This window comes from Pteropus medius, unplaced genomic scaffold (genome assembly GCF_902729225.1).
Source record: "Pteropus medius unplaced genomic scaffold, Ma_sr-lr_union100, whole genome shotgun sequence".
NCBI lineage: Eukaryota > Metazoa > Chordata > Mammalia > Chiroptera > Pteropodidae > Pteropus > Pteropus medius.
In genome coordinates, this window is record NW_024349225.1 from 7,295,766 (window position 1) to 7,318,853 (window position 23,088).

The window sequence follows — 23,088 nt, forward strand, 5'->3', positions numbered from 1 at the left end:
CCTTAAACGTGTGTGAATTAATGACTTAAATCTTTTATCATTTTAAATATTTTTTTGAGATGTTGCCCAGTTTTTATTAGTTATTACAAATAAATTTTGAAACCTAATGAATTTCAGGAACCAAAGCACAGATATTGACACATCAAAAATAAAAGCTACAGAGACCAGTTCTTGAATTTTAAATAGCTTTTTAAAATTAGACACTTGGGTGTATGAAAAATTTTTTTTCAACTGATAAAATACAGTCCTTTTTTAAAAAAAATATGTACCAGTTACCTAAAATTTAGACTTGATTTGGATTCTGTTCAGATTCCACAAAGTTGCCAATAGTCCCTTTACTAGATTGTCAACTGAAGAAATCAGCTCACCACCTTTAACTAGGAACCAGCAGTTCACAACATAAATCCCTACTTCATACCTGTTAAGTGTTTGTTGACCCACTTAATTTTGAAAATAAATATTATAAAAGCTCAAAGAAGAGGAAGGGGCTCTCCAAATATCACCTCACTTAATTTTCCTGTTAACTTTCCCTGCCGGAAGCTCTCAGATGTCCTGGTCCTCTTCTCATACCGCCTCAGAATTATGCCCTGTATCCTGAGCTTCCCCGAGCCTTGCCCCCAAGGTATAGGCCATTTGGCTGAATTCACCTCTGAAAGTCAGGCGAGATCAGTGTCGGTGTTGAGGGGCTATTGGAAGGCTTTTCAGATAGCGAACCAAGTAATCAGTTGGGCTTTTAATAGTTTCGGAGAGAAAAAGTACCTGGTAAAAAGATTTGGTGGCTCCACAAGGAAAAAGAATCTTAGTCGCCAGCATCTTCTGGTTCTTTGAGCAAGGCTGGTCTGAGCAGTTACTTTGACCAACTAGTCAGAAAGGCCTTTGGGGATCCCAGTCGGAGCCAGCCGCTGAGACTGACCACTCCTATTCCTGGCTGGCTTCTTCATGTACGGAAGACGTTCCCAAACTTACCCTTTTCTGGCTACAACCTTCCTCCAGTTCCTGTCGAGAAACTCAGCCCTGTCATCTGGAGGCCTTGGTGGCAATACTGACTTCAGGGCCAGCACTCGCCTTGGTTATCAGGGTCATGCACCTGGCATGGCCATACCTGCCTGGGGCAGCAACCCCCAGTTCCTATCCGTGAAGCCTGTAGCCTTTTAGTTCAATTGAAGGACATTGGGATTTAGTTGGAATTAAATTGAACAAACATTGGTGGTTCTTGTGCCTTCAGTATGTGAGAGGCTATGACCTAGCTTTTTGTCATTGAGGAAAACTCTCCCTCCGCCCTCAAAGAAACCCAAAAACTTCTTGGGCTGTAGGACTCTAGATCTCTGGGATCAGTTAGACTAGAGCCTGCGGGTCTCTGGTGACTTCTGAGGGCTCTAGGAAGAGCTGCCCTAAAGGGATTAAGCGCTTTAGACTGTACAGCAGAGTACACATGGGCGTTTGTTAATTTAGAGTTGATATTTATTTACAGTGTAGTGGGACAGAGCCCATTTGTAAGTCTCATTGGGACAGCGTATCCTTCCTGGCATTCTTTAAATCGTACCACACAGGTATCAACCTGCACCACTGCATGAAAGGCGGACCTCGGGGAAAATAGATCATGAACAGTGCAAGACGCTTCGTATCACTGTGATGGGGCAGTTGTTCTGAGGAAGTAACCGTTTGCTCCTCTTTATCCCGTTGCCCCTGCCCCGCTCTCGCAGGCACTGCTGGGGGACAGTGGCGGCCAGAACTGGAGCACTGGAACACCGGATAAATACGGGCGCTTTGACCGCGAGCTCCAGTTAGCCAACTCCCATTTCATCGAGGAGCAGCAGGCACAGCAGCAGGTACTGAGAACCCGTCAGCCAAGGACAGGTGTGGGAGGCAGGGCACGTCCCCGGTTTCAGGGGGCTTTGTTGCTAATGACAGGCAGGTTGGACCAGCGCGCACCCAGCGCCTCCGTGTCTACCTGCGTGATGACTGCTTGTATAAAGGGATTCCAAAACCTTTAGAGCATGACTGTTTCAGGAGAACCAAGCCGATTAAGTCTCTTAGGAAAAGCAGACCAGACCTCCAAATCTGACAGACAAGGTCACTGATTTAAAAACAAAAACAAACAAAAACCCTTCTTCCCCAGCCTCCACTCACATACTTGTTGTTTTGTACATTTCAACAAAAGCAAACTTTCAGAAAAATTGAGTCCTGGTTTTTCCATTGAAAAATTATTGTTGGTTCCATTATTTATAAAAATGATTGCTTTGGTGGAGGTGAAGAGGTAGAAGGAAAGTAAGGTTGATTTTTGTCTGTGTTGTTGCTTTTGATGTGTAGTTGTATTAATAAAAGGAAACAATGTATCTGGGGATTTGAGATTACCCATTGAAACTATTGGTTCTTAAATATTGTATTTTATGTATGTATTTTATATAGATTTTATGTTCTTTTGGGTTTTTTTCCCCATTTTTTCCATGTCTGCTTAACCAGTTGTCTGCTGAAATTGCTATTAACCAAGCAAACTTTTTTTTTTAATGTAAAAAATGAGGAGGCCACTGCAGAATTAAATATTTATCACTCAGTAGTTGTCCTTGAGATAACTTACTGCCACAGGGCCTCCTCAAGTTTGTCCTTGAGGAGAAAGGACACTGTGTGTGGCTTTCCCAGATCCAGAGATCTACCAGATTCTCTTTTGCGTTTAAGTCTGCTGTGGATTGAGACCTTAACCCTGGCAGTGGGCTTCCTCTTCCCAGGCACCCCCATGTCTCGGGGGTCACTGCACAGGTGCTTTTGGCCATTATCTGTTCCCTTCAGCCAACCAGAGTGAATCTCTCTTGGTGGTTTTTAAGCCTCGCTGTTCACAAGTTGGATTAGCAGGAGGTGTCGGTAGCTTGACAATTCAGCCTTTTGAGCAGCATGTTCTCAGAGGTGATGGTCTGGTCCTTTGATTCTGGGCTTTGCTTCTGAATGCGAATTGTCTCAAGTTGGCAAAGAAGCCAGCAGCTGCTAGAGTGCTGGGCTCAGAACCAGGTAAGACGGATTTTAATTGCCTATTTCCCATGTCTCTGGCACCAGCTGATCGTGGAACAGCAGGATGAGCAGTTGGAGCTGGTCTCTGGCAGCATCGGGGTGCTGAAGAGCATGTCCCAGCGCATTGGAGGGGAGCTGGAGGAGCAGGCAGTGTGAGTGTGAGACCTGCTTCTCATGGCCATGAAATTGAGGGGAAGAGCCATCTTAAGGGACCCCTAAAAAACCCAACAATTATAGGACTAGTAAACCAAAAGCTATTTTATTTATAGCTATATTTTCTGTTTTATAGACTAGCTTCTCCAAAAGAAGCAAATTATCAGATAAAATATTTTGGAGGGTTTAGGCAAAGTTATAATTGTTATTTTTTTAAACACTTGCAAAAAGATACAGTTCCTCTGAGCAGATACGCAGTGTCGTTATGAGTGGAAACGTGAAACTGGTAACGGGTGTAATCTCTGGGGGTTTGTGTCCCGAAGAGAGTAGGACATGAGCTAACTTTATTGTCCCATGACTCTCATGCTACGTCAAACAAAACTTTTTGTTTTGTATCTTAAATTTGAATTTAATGAGAAAAATTTACAAATTTAACTGCAATTAACAAAAAATCTTTCCCTTTGAAAATCAAAAGTAAAAACACGGAAACGTAACTGAGTTTGTTTTTCCTTAAGCACAAGTCTTTTCGCACTCTGAAAAATGACACCAAAATCAGCATTCTTAAGTACTACCACATAATACCTTTGCCATTTTATAATTTTTTTTCTGAAAAAAATAAGATAGTCCACTAGGATATATCAGAAACTCTCCTATCCCAATTTTGTGTTCAGTGTAACACATTGACTTATCATAAATTCAGACTGGGCATCTGTTCTGGGAGGCGTTGGGTATCGATAGAGGAGCAAAAGGAATAGACACTGTCTCTCTGTCATCAGAGTTTACCATTTACTGGGTAGAGTGGACATGATACAAATGAATGCAAGTCACCAACCGGTGGCAGAGAAGCGGGAGGACGGCTGTGGCGGGGGAAGCGCATGGTGCCCCGAGAGCCCTGACTTAGCCTAACCTAGTCCAAGGTCCCTGAGAAGAAAAGTTTAACAGGAACTGGAAAGATGAGTTAGAAGGTAGCCGGGTCATCGAGTCTGGGTGGGAAGAGGGATGTGAAGGGCGAGAGTCCACCTGCAGGAAGGAAGACCGCCTGTGAAGACCTAGAGGTGAGAAAGTCCCTGGAACAGAAAGGGTTAGTGTGTATCTAGAGCATGGGGACTGGGATGGGGCATTGCAGAAGTCAAGACGCAGAGGCAGAGAACACATCAGGGGGCCTGAGAAGCCGTGTGAAGGAGTTAGGACTTTATTCTGGTGGGAAACCAGCGAAGGTTGTGTTAGGAGTCATCCATGGTTTACGTTTTGGAAGGTCCATCTCTCTAGTTTAGATGATGAGTCAAAGTGGAGTAAGACTTGGAAGCAAGGAGACCCGCTAGGAGGCTGAAGGAGCAGGAATCTCGGTGTGCATGTCTAATTTCTGTCTGAAAGGTATTCTTACCCTAAATTCCAGCTTGGGGAAGAGAAAAGACTAATCACCTGAGCCACCGCTGCTTGGGTGATGATAGGGAGAGCCTGGCAGACTTCCAGTGAAAGGCGGTGCATTGGGCATATCCTGATCCCACTCCCTCTCTAAAGCATACTGGAATGATGGCCAAGGATTTTTTTTATGGCATAAACCTATGGGGATATTGAGTATAGAATAAGAAACAATAACCATAATAACATTTTCGATTCTGGAAAGTAGAACGCTGTACGCTCACTGACTCGGCAGACCAGAGAAAGCAGACTCCTCAGCCAGCAGAGGGGAGAGCCAAGGAGCCTGTGCGATTCACGCCACAAACCCCCAGCTGGGAAGAGCACTTCCTCGCTCATGGCACTGTGAACCCTGAGAGTTGATCTCATAAAATTGTGACACAATTACATTGGAAGGAAAGGGGGAGAGGAGTAGGAAGGACGCAGAGGTGGGGATGAAGGGGGAGAAGAGCTAAGCCCTAGCCTTTCACATTGCAGAGCCAGTGCGGTCAGGATGCAGAGGTGCAAGCGTGTTACTTCAAAAACTGGAGAATGCACCAGGAGAGTAGTGTGAGGGGCCGGAAGCATCTGCCGCAGGGAACAGTAAACAACTGAGTTTTTAACAAAAAACTATGTAGCTCTTTAAACTGTATGTGCATAACTGATAAAATAAGTACATTGAAAGGAAGAAACATGGGTCTTAACCTGTGCTGTCCAGTACAGTAGCCACATGTGGCCACCGAGTATGTGAAGTGTGGCCGTCTGAATTGAGATGCGCCCTGAGTGTAAAATGAACACTCGATTTTGAAGACTTACTATGAAACAGATGGACAATAGCTTATTAATGATTTCTTACATTAATTACATGTCGAAATGACTGTTTTGGATATATTAGGCTAGATAAAACAGATTATTAAATTTTTGCCTTTTTTTTTTCAAACCTGGCTACTAGACAATATTAAATGGCATGTGTGACTTGCATTATATTTCTTTTGTACAGTACTGAGTTAGATAGGCCTGGTGTAGAAGGTAGCTGCCATGGCTTTGTGTTTACCAGCTACCTTCACCCCTTGAGTAGTGGGTGTCGTTGGCCTAGAGTCGGTGACTTGCTTGTTTTGTCTTTGGGGGAAGTCCCCCCACCCCCACCCCGCCGCCCCCCGGCACATCAAGGTGGCTCTTGTTTGTCAGCAGGTGGCCCTGCCTGAATAAGTCTGCAGCTGCAGGGCCACGATGCTCCCAGGGTCTAAGACGAGCTCCAGATGTCTGAGTTTGAAAATTCAGGTAAAGGAGGAGACTTGTTTATTTAGCTGTCAGCATGGAGTTGATTTAATAATTGACTTAATAAGGAGCTATTTGCCCCAAATCCTGCAGGACTGTCAGGAGCTTCATGTGGGCCCAGACTTCGACCAATACTTTCTAGCTGCCATTGATGCTGACAGAGTAATAAAGCCTTTTTAATAAGACCTTTGGTACTAATTGGTTACATTCTATCCGCAGGATAATCCTATGTTAATCTAAGGTTGAAAAGTCTGGAATGTTTAGGAACCTATGAAATAAATACTTTTGGAATAAGAGTTTTTTGGTGTTTTCTTTCCTAGCTGCGCCTTAGACAGCAAATAGCATAGGCCTCCTGGAGCCAGTTCCCTTCATGGGGAAAATGCCGGCTTCTCTGTGGCTGTAGAGAGGACCACGCATCGTCAGCAGCGTCCTTCCTAAGGCTTCCGGCGTTATGATACAGCACTAAGTGCTTGAGAGGAGAGTGGTGTTTGATTAAAGTGGATTCTAAACCCACATTGCTTTGTATGTTCTGTAGTGCTTCTAAGACCCGGCAGGGAAGCAGGACCAGTAGGTTGCCCCATTTGTAGGTGAGGAAGCGGTCCCAGCGGCTGTGGGTGCCTTGTCCATGGTAGCCGGGTCAGCAAGGGGCGAAGCCCGGCTGACTTCACATAGCCTTCTCTCCGCTACACTGCGCTGACACTGAGTTTGTGGTATTGTGTAGTCAGGTCCACACTGCTTTGTCTGCAATTTTGAAATCTAGAAAACTAAAAAAAGTTTTTTAAATGTTTTTTAAGTTTGAAGCAAGCTCATTACAGAAAAACCTGACTTGAACAGACTGCAGCTATGATTGCTCATAGTTTTTCTCTGCAGAAATATGAACATATTTGATGAGGAGGACTTCTCCCAGGCCCTGCTGAGGCTGTTAGCTAACATACAGCATATATTACTACTTTTTAAAATTCCAGTAATTCTGCAATAAAAAACACATCTTGTCTCAAGAATTTCAGCTAATAGATTGGGTGCTTAAATCCCAGTGTTGGGTGCTTAAATCCCAGTGTTGCCTGTCTTATGTTTGCTAAAACTAAGGCCTAGATCCTGATTTAATTCCATGGCCAATTCATTGCCATGGCTTTGTGTTTACCAGCTACCTTCTACATCTGCTTCTCTTTCTAGTATGCTGGATGACTTCTCTCATGAGTTGGAGGGCACTCAGTCTCGGCTGGACAATGTAATGAAGAAACTTGCAAAAGTATCTCACATGACCAGTGGTATGTATGGTGTTTAAAGCACAAGAATATTTAATTCTAAAAGCACAGTTTCCCACTGTCAGACCGCACACGGCTGGTGGTGGTGGCTTACCTCCTGGCAGAACAACTTTCTTTGCAGTTACAACATCTTTTTCTTTTTCTTTTTTTCCTATTTCTTTGTCAAAATAGGGAACTTATTTTAAAACAAAATTGAGAAGCCAGTTACTGTTTCTCCTGGACTGACTTCATCGAAAGAAAAACCGCTATCATTTCAGAATAAGATACCCTTTGCAGATCTGTTTTAAATCGTGTATATTTAAATCCATAGTGAAATATTCCAACAAATGCCAGGATGGGGATGAAGAAGTAACATTTTTCAAATTAGTTACTATATATATAGGAAGATGTCTTCCAGTGACTCTTTTTTGATTACAAAAACCCACCTAGCCTATTACATGAGAAATAATATATTTTTAAATCAAAGAAAATCCGGTATCTTTTTTTCCTTTACTTGGTGAGGGGTGGCTTGGCCAAGGAACCGAGATTCTCCTTGAGGTAATTTAAGTGTTCTTGCACCATAACGCCCCCTCCTTCACGAGCACTTCCCTGTTTCTCGACACTTTGTTTTTCTATTGGTTCCCCCCGTCAGGTACACGTTATAGAGTCTAACAGTTTAGCCTTTTGAAGCAAGATTGAAATACTTGTGTATATTTGCTTTTCAGTAGTTTGATAGTCAAGTTACATTAGCAGGTCTCTGGGGCTCAGTTTCTTATCTGTAAAAAATATGTTAATGCCTGCCTCCCAAGGTCATTGTGAGGATTAAATGAAATAATAATAATTAATGCACAACTGTTTAGCAGTGTCTCCCCTGTATTAGTACTTAGTAAATGTTCAAAGGAAATCATAAGACAGGTAGAAGATGGCCCTGAGGGGCAGAGGGAAGCTCACAGCTAGACTTAGTTCCTTCTTTCTCTCCAGGGACAAATATCTATGCTTCTTCGGCTTGCCATTGCCGGAAGCGGGCACCAGCCTAGTTCCTCTTTGTGTAAGTGCTGCTGAAGTGAGCACAGCTTAGTTTGTCTTTGACTCCTTGAGAGAAAGGTTTGCAAAGTCACCTTTCTGATTTCCTCTGTTCTCTCTTCTTCCATCCCCACCCCACTGCTTTTAAAAAATGCTTTAATGAAGTATTATATAACCAGTTTAAACACCAGGCCTCTCACTAGTGTATGTATTAGTCACAAAGTCAAGTAGCTACTTCAGCACCAGTTTTGTTTGGGGAAGACCAAATGAACAAAGATGCACTGTGTCTTTGCTTCCCAGAATTCCGGGTATGAATAATTTAGAAAAGTACTTGCATTGTGTTAAGCCATCCAGTATGTATAAATAGCACCAAAACTTGCTTACGCTTTATTCTACTTTTTCCTGAAAGAAAGATTTAGGGAGCAAAGTAGGAACTTTAGTTGGATTTGTCTAGGAAAGAGAGCCAGGAAACAGCATTTAGCCTGAAAGGCCCTTCAGTTTGGACAGTTTGCCTGTGGTTTTCATTTTCATCTTTGCTTGCTCCCAAAAGAAAGATTGCTCAGGGCCTCCAGCTTGGTGGTGTCTGCTTCAGCTTGATGACAAGGCAATTTGTATTTGTCTCTGTTCTCCAAAACTTCTGGGAAAGTTTACTGCTTTTTAATCAAACCTGTACATAAAGAAAGTATATCAAGACACAGTGAAGTTCAGTTAGGCAGTAACTGAATACACATGCTCCACAGTTCTTGAGAGGCAGAACATCTGCTTTCCTACACCTGGCTGCTTTGTGGGCAGAAGTCAACCAAGATGCCACACTTACTTTTCGAATGACCCAAGAGAGATACTAATCTCATCATTTTCCTACCCAAAGAAGGTATATCCTTTTGAGTAGATACCGAGGTTTTCTTCCTCTCACTTTTCAAAATTCTCTTATTCATCTTTTCTCTTTAGGGGAGGAAAAAAAAAAAACTACCATCAGAGTTTCCTTTCTTCCCTTCTGCTCTTTGAGGCTGGCTTGACCTTGGAGAAAGCTGGTTAGGACTTCTCACTTGAGTGGTTAGGACTTCTCACTTGAGGTCACAAAAGCCCTTGTGGTTAGTCCCCACCCCTTCTAGGGAGAAGTCAGCTCGGTAACAGCTCCCTAGGGTTACCTAGTTCATGCTTCAAAGAAGCAACTTAACCACTTCAAAGGTAAGTAGCCTTAAAGGAGCATTCCTGGATTGTGCTAGCTTGTGCGATGGATGTTCTCCTTGATGAAAATCCCTATTTATGATGCAATTGCAGAGGAGAAAGTGATTGGAGAGTGGGAGGGTGTTTGGGTTTGGTAGAGGCTGATGGAAAACTAAAAAGTGGAAATCTGCGTTTGAATATGGGAGGCTGCCTAGGGGTGGGGGGTAAGTGTAGGAATTAGGGTGTGAGATTAGAGGTGGGGTAGTTAGGAAGCAGTTACCTTGACTGTTTTGTCCTGGGAGAATATCTACTAATTTAATGAGAGTGGTTTTAAGTTATTATAAACACTTTAAACAGATGAGAGAATGTTAGATATTAGAGTTTTCTTGACCACTGAAGCGATAGTTAAACAGATTAAAAATAGTAAATGTCTGATGTAGGCCAACTCTGCCTCTTTGGAACAGTCCTGCTTCATTCAGAAAGGAAACAGAGAGCGGTGGTCTTTGCCCTAATCACAGCAAGCACGTTCCCAGCCTGTGGGACCGTGCAGAGCAGGGTGGCCACCACTAAGAAGGTTTTAGCTTCACTTTTATCATTTAGTGGACGTTCCATTGGCTGCTTTTAAGATTTTGTTCTCCAGGACATTTAAATAATTTAAGTTTATGTTTTGTGGACTTAGCATTGCCTTGTGGAAGGTTTGATGATCTGTTTTCTTAGATTCAGACCTTTTTATAATGTGATTCTCAATAGCTATGGTGTGCTAAAATCTTCAGGCTTTCGAATAAACTTCTGATGAATCGGTATACATTTACAGTTATTTAAACGGAACCCGTATTTCTAGCAGTTGATTACATTTTCATAAGCTAGTGAAACTCTTTTCTCTCAGTCTGACCCACTGTGGAAACGGCAGGACTCATCAATGGAAAGACCACTTATTCTTTCTACATCTGCTCACATTAAGAAACCATCCTGTCTACGGCCATGCCACCCTGAACAAGCAGGGTCAGGCCTGGTTAGTACTTGGATGAGAGACCACCTAGGAAGACCAGGTGCTGTAGGTATAAAAAATAAAAACTAAAGTATTATAAGCTGACAAGATCCTTGCCATCTGTGAGGTCGACCAAGGGTTGCCTCGCCTAAAAAAAAAGAAAAAAGAAACCATCCTGATGACCACAGCACCCTGTGCCCCAAGTGTGTGCTCCAACAGCGTGTGTGAGGGTATTTATGTCATTTAGTTCTCCCGACAGCCCTGTGAAACAGCCCTTGTAGCGTTAGGGGGGGCCACCAGAGTCAGGATTGTGGGCTGCAGCTGGGGTTCCCCCCCGGGGCCTGTGTGGACCCCTCTGTCCCACAGGGCCTCCTTGCTCTCAGCTATTTCGGCAGACTCTAGCCACAGTTTCCTGTGCCTGTTCTAAATTGTCAGTAGGGTAGAAAGTTTCAGAAAAGACAGTTCACTTTCACTTAGAGAAGCTGTGTGAGTTAGTTTAACACGGTTACGGGTTAAGTCATCTGTGTCTTGACGAGGTGTGGTGTGAACTTGATGGTTGCTTGGGCTTGCTTTTCCAGCTCTTCATTTCCTGGAGTGACCAGCAGTAGCGTTTGTCTCCTTTCCATCCTCCCGTGGTGCTCACTGAGCAGAACAGGGTTGTTGAATTAAATTGACTTTGGTGGAGGGTAAAGCAGATGGGCTTTGATCTGTAATGCCAGCGCCAGCACTGTTTCCAGCGACACAGTAACCAGCAGAAAGCTCAGAGCCACAGGTTCTAATTAAAGACTTGAGACACGTGCTTATTACGAGGCAGCTTCCAGGGGACTGGCCGAGTTGCAGACGCGTGTGCAGTGCAGGCCGGAGCTGAGCAGCGTTAGAGTACCAGGCACCTGGGCAGGTTCAAGATCCTCTCTGTGGCTGTCATTTGCACATTCTGTCCCTTTCCTGCTTCAAGGTGTGGCCTTAAGTTTCATGTGACTGTGTCTCGGGGCATGTACTTGAGAGAGCTAATCCTCGTGTCCTGCCTTGCAGATCGGCGCCAGTGGTGTGCCATAGCCATCCTCTTTGCGGTCCTGCTGGTCGTGCTGGTCCTCTTCCTAGTGCTGTGACCGCAGGGCCACACGCGCTTCCTCCTGCACACGGACCCCGGGGAGGAGCAGCGTGCGCACGGTGCCGGCTCCTGCCCTCCGGCTCTTGACATCCTAGTCTGCACTGACCTTTGTCTCTGTGACCCCACAATTGAGGCAGCTCCTCCGACCCAGCGCTGGAGGGGCCAGCGGGAAGAGAGGAAACAAGTGCACACTCCAGGCGTCACCTGTCCTGTCCTGAGGACAGCTCACCACTGCTTTGCCTCCCTGGACCTCGTCCCCCGTGTGGGGCCTCTGAGGGATCCAGAACAGTTTGCAGACTTAGCTCGCGTTCGCTGCTGCTTGTCTCCTCCCGTCCTGGCAACTCTTCTCCTGCTCCTGCCCTCGCCTCCCTGCTCAGAGAGCAGCCCCGGTCCCACCCCGAAGAACCCTGTTGGGAATGGGGCTCCTGGCCACTCCATTGCTTCTCGGGGGAGCTTCCTTATCCCCTGAGAGCTGGTCATTATGGAGTTACGGCCCAGAAGCAGTTTGCGACAGGTAATGCGGTGGTTCATTTTTCAGGGACAAAATTGCTTTTCTGGGCACACTTTTTTCTGTGGCGAGAATAACTAATAGAGAGTAATGAAAAGCACCAGGCTTCGGAAGTGCTGACGACCCGTGTCTTGAATAGAAGTGAGGCAGGGCAGTGGGACCGAGTGTGCACACCTGGGGGAGGGCGGGCACGGGCTGGCTGAGTCGACGTGGCTGTCCTACGGCCACCTCCCCAGAGGCGCACCTGTGTTTTTAGTATGACCTTAAGTACATGGCTGCTGAGCGGCACACTTGAGTGGATTAAGATCCTGTGATAGTCTCCCTTGGCAGGATGGGGTTGGGAGTGATTAGTACATTTATTACATTTATTACATTTAGTCAGAAACTGTAATGACAAAAAAGGCTAGTTCTGGACCAGGCTTCTCTTACCCTGTGAGTAATGGCAAGAAGGAGTAGGTGAACTTAGTATTGTTCCCTAAGATGACAACTCGATTTTTATCATCCGTTCAAATAACTGAGCCAGTCCAACTTTAAACAGATGTATCAGTTGAGTTTTAGTTACTGAGACACTAAACCTCAAACTCCTGGTGACTTTGTAAATGCCTCCGACGTGCACGTGTTCATAGGATACTTTGAAAACCTCCCTGATGAATAACCTAACATCGGAAAGCAGCTGGTCCCGGAGCCGGAGCCGGAGCCCAAGCCCGAGCCCGGCAGCCGACGCTGCACATCTCATCATCCTCGTTTGCATGCAGAAAGCGCAGTGGCATCTGGGTAGAGTTCTAGCCTTGACTTCTCGTTTCCTCATCTTTTGGGGCCCATTCCTCAGCACACTAACTTTTTAAAACTTTTTTTTCTTGTTTTGTTTGTATTTCTTGGGTTTTGTTTTGTTTGGGGCTTTTCTCCCCTCCCCTTCTCCTTTTCCTTTTTTGTGATTTGCAATGATGTAATTTACCAGCTAACTTTTGAATTGCACTTTTTAATAAATATATGTAATGATTTTTTAAAGAAAGGTATTTTCTCATATTTAGGAACATGATAGGTAAGGGAATATGCCTGTTGATGAAAGCTAAAAGTAGATTTATAAAACTGAAAGGGTGGTTGACATCCACATTTATACTCAACTTATTTATATATAAATAAGTTATTTCTTTTCAAGTTAGCAAAAAAATGTGATTTTACAAAAGGCTTTGGATGTCAGGTACTAGATCATTTGTTCTACAAAGTTTTGAGACTTATTCAAGTAGTCTTCTATAAACTTGAAATAGGGACAGTCCTTAGATTTGCATTAAAATATACAAGTCTGTTAAAACTAAACGGGGACCTTGTCTCAGTACTGTCATCCACAATCTCCACGTGACGTGAGGCAGCCAGTGTCTGAATTACATGATCGCCCATTTAAAAGGTATGCTGTTGTCCTGTTATTACCAGATTTACTGTGCCCTGCAGAAGTGTCATGTGTGTCAGGAGGGCCTGTTGGGGGCCTGCCTGCTCATTAATGAGTAAGATACTCTCTTGACTTTAGGGACCAGGTTTTGTGACCCTGAGGCGTAATTACTCAATATTTGGATATATTTAGAATCGGCATGCTCACCTTACTGGTTTCAGGTGTTAGCTAAACAGTGGCTGTGGTAAACCAGACTCACGGGCTAAAGCTGAATAGGGAAATATTTTAAAAGAGAACGTTTTCTGAAAACACAAGCACTGCATGCATTCTCCCCATAGGGCCACTTTTGTCTCCACGCCTGGAAGAGGCTGTGCTTTGATAGCATCCTCTTAACATATGTCAGAGTTGGCTCTGCCCCAAGCATCACTTGGGGCCCCACTGGCTTGATCCTGGGTCTAAGCCTGTTGTACCCAGACTGGGCGTCACCACAGTGAGTGCTCATTGAAGGCTCTCCACTCAGACTCCAAACTGGCGGCCAAAGAGAACAAGCCCGGGGCTTCGGTTTATTTTTGAAGACAATATTTCCGCAATAGTGATTCTGATGTTACCAGGCTTAGAGAACACCCAAGTGGTCCCTTGGCCCCGCGTCACAGATGGAGGCGAGAGCAGACTCAAGTGATACCCCTCATTGCCTGGAAGCACATCCTGTAGCAGAGTTGGGCTCCTTTTCTCCTTCAGTCTTCCGCACCTTGTCCCATATTCATCATTTCTAAAGAACTGACAAAATGTGATGGATAACAGAGAAAAAGCTCAATTTATGTTTATTGGAATAACATTTTACTAATCAACAGATTTGGGGGTAGAATGGGGAATGAACCACTAATAGACTTGGCCAGAGTGGAAATCTAACTGGAAGACCAAAATACCATTAGTTTTTAGTCTTAATTTTTGATCTTGTCTTTGTGTGGACTGTGAACAATCACAATGCTCCCTGTGTGGCACCACGGTGTGGCAATTGTGTGTTACATGAGGATCTTCATGCCAGAGCTGACGGGGGAGAAACTTGGTAACTTGCCCATTATTCTCTGCTTTTAGCCAGAGTTAAACAGACTGGTGGGTCTGGGAGCCAACAGCTTGGCAACTTCCCCTCCTTCTCACCTCGTGAGATTAAGGGCTGTGAAGAGAAATCCAGTCTAACTCCCAAAGAAATCTGTCTCTCTTAAGTGCTGTACCTTCTGTAAGTGAAGGTGGCAGAGCCAAGATTTTTCTTTTGGTAATTTCCCTGTCTATAAAGTGAGACTGTTACCTTTCTAGAGAATTCACAGCATTGGAAGATCTAAAAACTGCCTGGTAAGTATGAATTGCTTTTCGACTCTGGTCTTAGGACTGTTTGGCTTTACCTTGTGCTACGGAATGAATTTGTAAACAAAATTCAGACTATCTGGAAAGCTAGTTTTAAACTATAGAATTCACTTCCTGTGATTCTTCCTCTTTGTCTTCCTCAGAGTCACTGGTATTTCTTTCTCTCCCAGATATTTTAAGAATATTTTTTTCCTTAAAGAATATTTTTTGTCCATCAAGATCAGAGAGAAGGTGAAACCAAAGGATCACAGACGGACTGATCATAGTGCTTCTGTCCGTCCGCGCCATCCCTGACCACAGTCAGTTCTCAAAGACAGTGCCCACTGAAAGGCGGTGAGGCGGTCAGAGGCTCTTCCTGGGGCCTCTGCTTCTGTGTGAGAGCAGTTGAGCCACCTGACCGGCATGATGAGAGCAGGTAGTCAGTCTCTCTGTAATGGCCAGCTGCCCGTACCCAGTTCCCAGCCTTCACAAAGCAGTTCCTGCTTAAAATAACGAGATCCGGTTCTTGTAAGGCCTGCATCAGTCTGTCATTCTCACTGGGAAACTGTTGTCTGGGGTTAGGAGACTCAGTGGGACTTGGGATCACTTAGTTCAGTTTCCCTGTTTTAAAGATGAAACGATGACAGGTCCCTCAGCAGACACAGGAGTTGTCTGGTACATTGCATTCTGGACTCATACCACGGGAGCCCGCACAGTCTGGGGCAAGCTGACCTCAGCTGTGTAACTAGGTAGGCTGCTCGTAACTTGTCGTTCTCACCCCAGCTCTTTGATGTTTTTCACTGTTGAGCAAACACTGAAGCAATCTGAAAGTTATCGGGGCGCCTTGGTCATGTTGCTGCGATCTACATATATTTGGGAGTTCTTGATAGTCTCTTTAATAATACAGATATTGGGGATGTGAGGAAGAAAGAAAAAGAACTTGTTTCCTCTGACATAAGCTTGTACGTTGGTGCCGTGACGTGACGTGTGCCCTTCCCCGGGGCTGGGTGGGAGCTGTGCTTAGATCGCCCCATGACCTGCCCTCGGCTTGGTTTCCATGGGGGCACTTCACAGACCCCATTTGCCAACGGCAGCCAGACCCTTGTGAGAAAGCGTATTTTACCATTTCTTTTTCAAGGTTGTAAGTTTTCAAACATGGAAGCCACTCAGTTATTCAGTGAGTGTTAGAAATTAGACCACCTAGCTTCGTCGTTTGCTGACAGTGTTCTTGGGCCCTGTTTCCTTGCCCTGGCGGCAGCCAGTGCTCCACTCTAGCCAAGCTTTCTGTCAGCCCCTGGCTGGGGCCACATTTAAGGTGGTTCTTCTCTGCTCTACAGAAAGTAGGTTTTAGCTGAGACCCACCCTGAATGGCAGTTGCGCCCCTGCAATTAAGGTCTGTTCTTAGAGAGGCAGACGCCCTAATCCTCAGGAGAATAGAGTGTCTGTGCCTGTTGTCTGTACAGGGTGAGGAGAGGCCAGTCAGGTGGCCCACTGATAAGTTATTGCACTTGCCTGGAAGCGCCATGCGATGACGTCCTAACGGACCCAGGCTGGGACAATGTCCAGGGTGAAGGGGTAGCCTGGAAACCAGGAAAGGGCCAAAGAAAGCAAGCTGGAAATGATTCTGAATTTTGTTTTTGTAAGTGGAAATATGCTTTCATGGGCTCATTTGTAATTAGAAATTAATGTAATTTAAAAATAGAATATGTAATACATGGCAGTATTCAGCAGGACTAAACGGTCATATTTTTCTTCCAAGGATAAATAACCTTATAGCGTTTTATTTTTAAGTAAATAGAAGGTACAAACTAAAGAAGTGCGATCAAGAATTAGAATGGAAAGTGCCCGGGGGGGTTCCAGGTGCTTCCCCTGCCCCTCCCTCTCAGCAGAGCGCCGGAGCCCTGGTGCCAGAGGTTTACAGCCCTCGCCCCAGGTCCCAGGCCGACAGACCTTGCTCTCTACACGGCAGGTCTCCACGTGTGCTGTGGGACCAGCAGTGGCAGTATCCCCTGGGAACTTTCTAGAAATGCAGATGCTCCGGCCCTGTCCCTGCTTGCTGAATCACAGACTTGGGGTGGGGCCAGCAGTCTGTTTACCAAACCCACCAGGGGACTCTGATGCCACTCTAGTGTTTAGAATCACTGCTACTGCATCGTGGAATTTAGGCTGCAGTAATCCCTGCAAATTAAAACACTTTCCACGGCTTCGATTGTAATCCTGACATTAAACAAAATTTGATGACACTATACACTTGAAAACTTTTTTAAAATACTTGTGTTAAAAAAAAAAAAAAACCTCAACTGGCCATCCTTAAAAGTGGTATTTTTACACCCTGAAGTCTATCAGTAATGTTTCTTACTTCTGCTCTCGAAATCATGTTACAACTGTATAAATAATACTGTTCAGTATTAAAGAGAAATGGAGATACCATGACCTTTGTCCTGTTTTTTTTTTTTTTTTTAAGTTTGATTTTTGTTTTTAGTTCTTTTCATACCTGAATACGGCTCCCTTCCTCCCTTCTGCCCACTCATAAACACGGACATGAGCATATGCGTGGGGTAGGAAGTGTGTGGCTGCCGGAGGATCTGAATGCTAAATTGTGCTTTCTCTGGCTGAGCTAGTTATACAGATTCTTAAATCTCAAAATAACTATACTATGTATTCAGCACAGAGTTTCACTAGGGACTAAGAATCTGGGGGAGCAGAGACTAGAATACAAAAGAAATTGAGTCCTTTATTTCTCTCATTGAAGTGTTGGCAAACAAGAATACTGGCCATCCAAATCGGTAGTTGAAAGAGCCTGCCCATAGTTCTGTGGGATAGGGTGACAAGGCTGCCTGAGCCCCCTAAGGGCAGGGATCGTCATCAATCCATTTGCCATCATCATCCCCACTGATAACTGAGTACCTTCTATGATGTGCCAGGCACTGCTCCAAGTACTTCCTCTGTATTAACATATTTAATATTTAAACTGGCTGTATGAAACTGAAGTTTCCTCATCTAATATCTCAAATCTGCAGATGAAACTGAGACACGAGTAATTTCTCAAGGTCACACAGCTGGTGAGAGGCAGAGCCACTTACTATGCCCTTGGTGCCTGGCGCAGAAAATGGCACCCCCGTGCTTCACAAGTCTTCAGCTTCATTTCCCCCTAACGTCGTAATAGCCAGCTAAGAGGGGAAAAGTTCTGGTTCACATTTGAGGAGGAAGCGATTCAGAAGGAAGAAATGGTTACATGTATCCCCTGATAAAAGCAGATCACTTCCCTGGGCCCCACCGGGAACTGTGGACTGTGTGGCTTGGACAAGGGGAGGAAATGCATCCATAAGGCTGAGGATTTCAGTTCTACCAGCTCCTTGACTCCGCTTGTGGCTCTCCTGTGCATCAAGAGAGGTGTCATTCAGAAGGTCCCCAGTGGCTACGAGTCTTATGGAAAGCTCATGTTGAAATGTTGAAAAATCTGATGCAAAAATGGCACGCACAGCCCCTTCGACCAAGGTGCTGACACCCAGAACTTAGGCGGTGGCTTCTGTTTGGTGTAGGTACAGGCAGAGCCTGACCACGAAGTCCCCACCGATACACTTCTCAGAAGGGGAGCGACAGCTCCAGGAGCCACCTTGGACTTGGATGTGTACTCCCAATTCTGACCTCTGCAGTGGTATTTCTTCTATCCCTCTACCCTCCCCTCCCCATGTCCCTTCCTATGCACACCATTAAATGCTTTGTCTCCATTCACAAAAGTTCACATTAATTTTGGCCGGCCTTTGGAAAGGGCTCACCCACTTCCAGGAGCAAATTTCTCAAAGTTTGTAACTCATTACAAAATAGCAGTCCTTCTGGCTAACATTTGAATTGATTTGTTAGGCAGGTCCTTGACCAAGGCATTAGGGACTGTGGGAAGCAAAACACTGCATTTAATTCTCACAACCCCATGAGGGAAATATTGTTGAGGCCCATTTTATATCTGAAAAGTGAGGCATGAAACAATTAAGAAATTTGCCCAAGGATACAACTAGTAAGTGGTAGTCAGAATCGGAACCCAGGTCTGATTGGACCATTATGCAGCCTCCCTTAAAAGAAAAGATACCATTCAGATTTCAGTGGTGATAAACAGATGTTTCACTAAGCCCTCCTCTGGCCACAGAAATGATAAAACTGAGGAGAGGACTTGAGTCAAAAGAGCTGTGGGACAAGTTCATGGTAGACTAAAGCGCTAAACTCTTAGCAGTGCCAACGATAAAGCATGGACACCAGTTGCTTTGGACTTGGCCATGTCTCAAACCCTCTGAGCCCACTGTGGAATTCAAGAATTCTGGTCAAGGCTCTCAGGCAGGTCAGCCTTGCTTTTTTTTTTTTTTTTTTTTTGAGCTTTTGTTTATTTGGCTGGAAATGTGCAAAAAGTAAGCAAGCCAAACTCATCATTATATAAACTCAGAAAAGCTTGGAGATAGTCTGAGGAGCCCAGGATGAGAATCAAAGTTGTGGCATCTGCATGCTGCTGTGAGCTCCCACTGCCCGCCAACATTCCTTGTTTCTAAGATAACGGCGGAGCTGGATGGAGGCTGGGGAGCCTGGGGCTGGCTCTTCTGGGAAGATTTTCTGCTCACCGGGTGGAGAGTCGGGCCTCCTGCCTGGGGCTCCCATTGTTGCCCTTGGCACATTGGTTTGTCTCTTTCCACAGCTGTAGCTGTCTCCACCTGGGGATATGGGCTTCCCAAGGGCAGGGCAAGCCTCTCCCCCAGTGCCCGGCACCCGGCCAGACCCCTAAGGGCAGCTCCACACTGTGAGTTGGGGCCTGAGCCCAGACTGCAGAAACACAAGACAAAGGCAGGCCCAACAGGCAGCCTGGCAACCACAGGAGAGCCCCAGATACCCTCCAGGCCTGGCAAGGCAGCTGTTAAGGCCTGGCTCCGTGGACAGATACCAGAGCCAATCCTAGCAGCCCCCTCCTTGGGGCCCAGCACTCTGACCTGGTCAGACTCACAGCCTGAGAGAGCTGGGCACAGATTCTTGCCAAGGAAAGCTGCTGCCATGTCTAAGCAGGTGCTCTGGCTCTGTTGGAAAGGAGACTTCGTAGAGGATGGTGGGAAGCGGCGGGAGGGGAAGTGGATCCAGTGACAGCAGAGCCTTTTGAATAGCTCCAGAACCAGCCTTGGGATTTGGGAAAGGAAAACGGGTTGTGCAGATGGACTGGGAAGTCCAGTTGTTGCCAGGTGAGTTTGGTGTAGGATAAACGAACAAGTCCATGTGAAAAGAGCCACAATAAAGAGCCCTTAGTACCAGATTGTATGGGAGCTAAGGACAGGGGCCAAAGTCAGCACACACATGTCATGGAGTGCTTCCCAGGGCAGGCACCTCTAATATTTTTGAAGCCTGCCAGGGGGTCCAAGGGTGGACAAGGGAGGGGAAGGGCAGTCCAGCAAAGGCACATGAATAAGCTAAGCCAATGAGTAGATGGCTATGTGGAGTTGGGGCGTGTGGGGATGAGGGAACCAACAACCCAAGCTCCTGCCAATGAATACCCACGTGGGAACCTGCTGCCTGGAGGCAGTTTGGAGGACCAGGAAGGCCAATCATACTACACTCCACCCCTGGAGTACAGGCCTCCTCTTGGCCACAGAGATGTAGGATCAAGGATGCTTCTTCCTCTCAAACAGCCACACTAATCCAGCCACCGGGAAGGTTTCCGGTTCAGTAGCCTCTGGCAGGCAAGGTATGACCCTGAGGAGGTCGGAGCATGGAGCACGGGCAGGATCAGGGAACCAGGCTGCCGCCCTCACCCCCACCCCCTCACCCCGCCCCCGCAACCCCGGGCCTTGGGCTCCTCCAGAGCACGGCCGTTAACAATATTTTAAATTACAATTCAGCACACAGGCCTGAAAGAAGTGTTTCCCAAACAAAACCTTTGCTAGAGGTACTAATTTTTTTTTTTTTTAATGGTTGTCTCGACCTGCAAGATAGCTTTTGTGACCCACGAGTGAGTTATGCCTACAGTTCAGAAACACTGTTCTGAAAAGTGATCTGTCGCAGTCCTTTTCCCCCCACAGTCGGCGGGCAGGTGGGAGCACCAACCCCATTTCCCTGAAAGAAACCTGAAGCCTAGCTGCCACGCCCGCTGGTGGGCCCCCTGGAGCTGGTCGCAGCCCAGGAGGGGGTTGCCCTTGGGCCTCCAAGTGAGGCTAATCCCACAGGGTCTCAGGAGGGTGGGTGGGTCTCACAGTGCCCGGTTCAAATCCTGTCTATGCTAATTATTTGCCGTGTAGCCTTAGATAATGAACTTAACCTCTGAGTCTCAGGGTCCTAGTTTGCAATCAGAAAATTAGTGGTCCCTCCTTCACGGAGTTGCCCCAAGGATTCAGGATTGTGTCTTTAATGTCTCCAACACAGCTCGGGAATATTTGCGGAAAAGATAGAACAGGGTGAGAGACGGCGCAGGGACCGCACGTCCCTGAATTTCCGGGTTGAGCAGTGCCCGTGGTTCCTCCGCCATTCGTGAGGCCTTGTGACTCTGCACGCACCGGGTCCCCAGCCCTGCGCCCGCGACACGCAGGGGCCAGTCCCACTCCTCCCTGCAGCTCTGGCTCGACCCGGGCGCTTGACGCACCGCCTCCACCGCCAGCTTCAAGCCAGGCGACGTCGCCATTAGCTCCTAGGGTCTGTCCCTCTGCCCCACCCCCGCTTTGCGTTCCTCGAGGGCAGAGTCAGGGTGTCTTCATCCCGGCCTCTGGCGCTGAGCAAAATGTCTTGCAGTAAATTCCCCTCGAACCCAGACCCTGGACTTCAGGGTGCGGCCACGCTGTGACTATCTGAGCCGGTGCCCCGCTGCACGTCCCCGAGGCGGGCAGGGTAGCCGGGCCCATCCCCGCCTCCACGAAAATGAAGGAGGGCAGAGCCGCGACCCGCAGGACCGCCCCGCCACTGTCGCAACTTGCAGGCGACATCCTCGTCGGAGCTGTCACCTTTCTCGAGGAGGACAAAGGCGGGTGGGTGCTGGGCAGTTGTTCCATGCACAGTCGCCTCTTGTTCGCTGGCCCGCGACAGACCTCGGCCCCCCTCCCTGGGTATCCAGCGCGGGCACCCTCTACCAAGGAGACGCGCTCTCGTCTGGCACGGGCCAGTCTGCTATGGCGAAGAGAACTGCCCCGTCCCCAGCAAGTCAAAACAGGCGTTGGTGGCTTCTGAACTTGCCCCTGCCGTCACCCTAACGATGGTGACTTATCTGAGGCCAAAATTAGTGTCACCTTCTGTTCCGTGTAGTCCCAATATCATGTGCCTCTGGGAAGCCTGGACAGAGTCCCATTAAACCGCCGCGGGGTTGGGGGGGTGGTATAGGTGAGACACAGGTACGAGACATATCTTTGCACATGCTGTTCATTTTCTGAGCCTGAACGTCCTTTCCGTTCCCCTTCCAGTAAGTTCCCACTCATTTCACAAAACCCTGCTGTGAGCACACCTCTTCCCAAGCCGCCTTCCCTCAGCTGATCCCTGACGGCTCATATCAGACCTGCGCCAGCTGCCAGCTTCTCTTGCTGCACACACCTAGTCATGTGGTAATGGTTGAGCGTCTCCCCTAGAATGGCCACTTGAGGTAGAGCCTTCTCTCTCATCTCCCTGAGCTCCTGCCTGACACGTGGCCTGGCTCCTAGTTCTAAGCAGGAGGGGTCTGATGGTCCTGTGGGTGACACAGGGCTGGACCCCAGGCAACAGAGATGGGGACAGGTAAAAGGATATCTGAGGGAACCCAAGTGTCTCCCACTCACAGAAGTGAAAACCCGGCATCATTTTACCTCAGGAAGGAGCATCTTCTGCCTCTTTGGAATTAGAGCAAAGCAGGTTTACTTCACACACAGTCCAGAGTACCTTCCCTCCCACCCTCTTTCTCCCCTTAACCCTCTTCCCCCTCCCCCACCGTCCCTCTTCATGCCCTTCTAGCCAGGCTTCCCCCCGACCCCCTGCATTGTGTGGAGGCCCTAGTAGAAAGAGTAGGTCCTGAGTAGGTCCTGAGTGACAGGAGCAGGTCAGAATGCCATTATTGTTGCTGAACTTGGTTCTCTACTGGTACAAATGAAGCTAATAAACATGATATGCCTGGTAGGACTACTTTAAGGACTAAATAAAAACACTTCAAGAGCCTGACCTTGTACCTGGAAGGTAATAAATGCAGATGCTTAGAGACCTTCCCGGTCCGTCCTAGTCTGAGCAACTCCATTTCCATTCCTTCCCAGCCGAGGCTGCAAGGGTACCTAGTCCTCACTATACTGAGAAAACAGAGGTGCCTTTTACCCCTAGAAGCTCTTTTAACATAAATTTCCCTAAAGTTTCAAGACCCCTGTCAACAAATTTGCTGCCACCAACCTAACGTTAACAAGACTACACAGACAAACTTAATACAAATGAACAGTTGCAAACCACCGAAACGGCCTCCCACTGACACACAAAGTGGGCCCAGCTGGGAAAAAAAAAATATCAGGAGTCCACCTTTTATAG

At 46.7% G+C, this 23,088-nt stretch overlaps 1 protein-coding gene across 3 annotated transcripts in view; it reads left to right on the forward strand.

Annotated features, from left to right (window-relative positions):
- STX6 (syntaxin 6) overlaps nt 1–17,031 on the forward strand; it is a 33,050-nt gene extending 16,019 nt beyond the window's left edge. Inside the window, exons 5-8 of one of the 3 annotated variants that reach the window (XM_039881338.1) lie at nt 1,704–1,829; nt 3,049–3,155; nt 7,006–7,100; nt 11,287–17,031. In XM_039881338.1, coding sequence (XP_039737272.1) covers nt 1,704–1,829; nt 3,049–3,155; nt 7,006–7,100; nt 11,287–11,363 — 405 coding nt within the window. In that variant the 3' untranslated portion in view covers nt 11,364–17,031. Of the gene's footprint in view, nt 1–1,703; nt 1,830–3,048; nt 3,156–7,005; nt 7,101–7,268; nt 8,285–10,152; nt 10,269–11,286 lie in introns of those variants that run through there. The other 2 variants (XM_039881337.1, XM_039881336.1) reach the window with 2 other exon arrangements.
- The last annotated feature ends 6,057 nt before the right edge of the window (nt 17,032–23,088 follow it).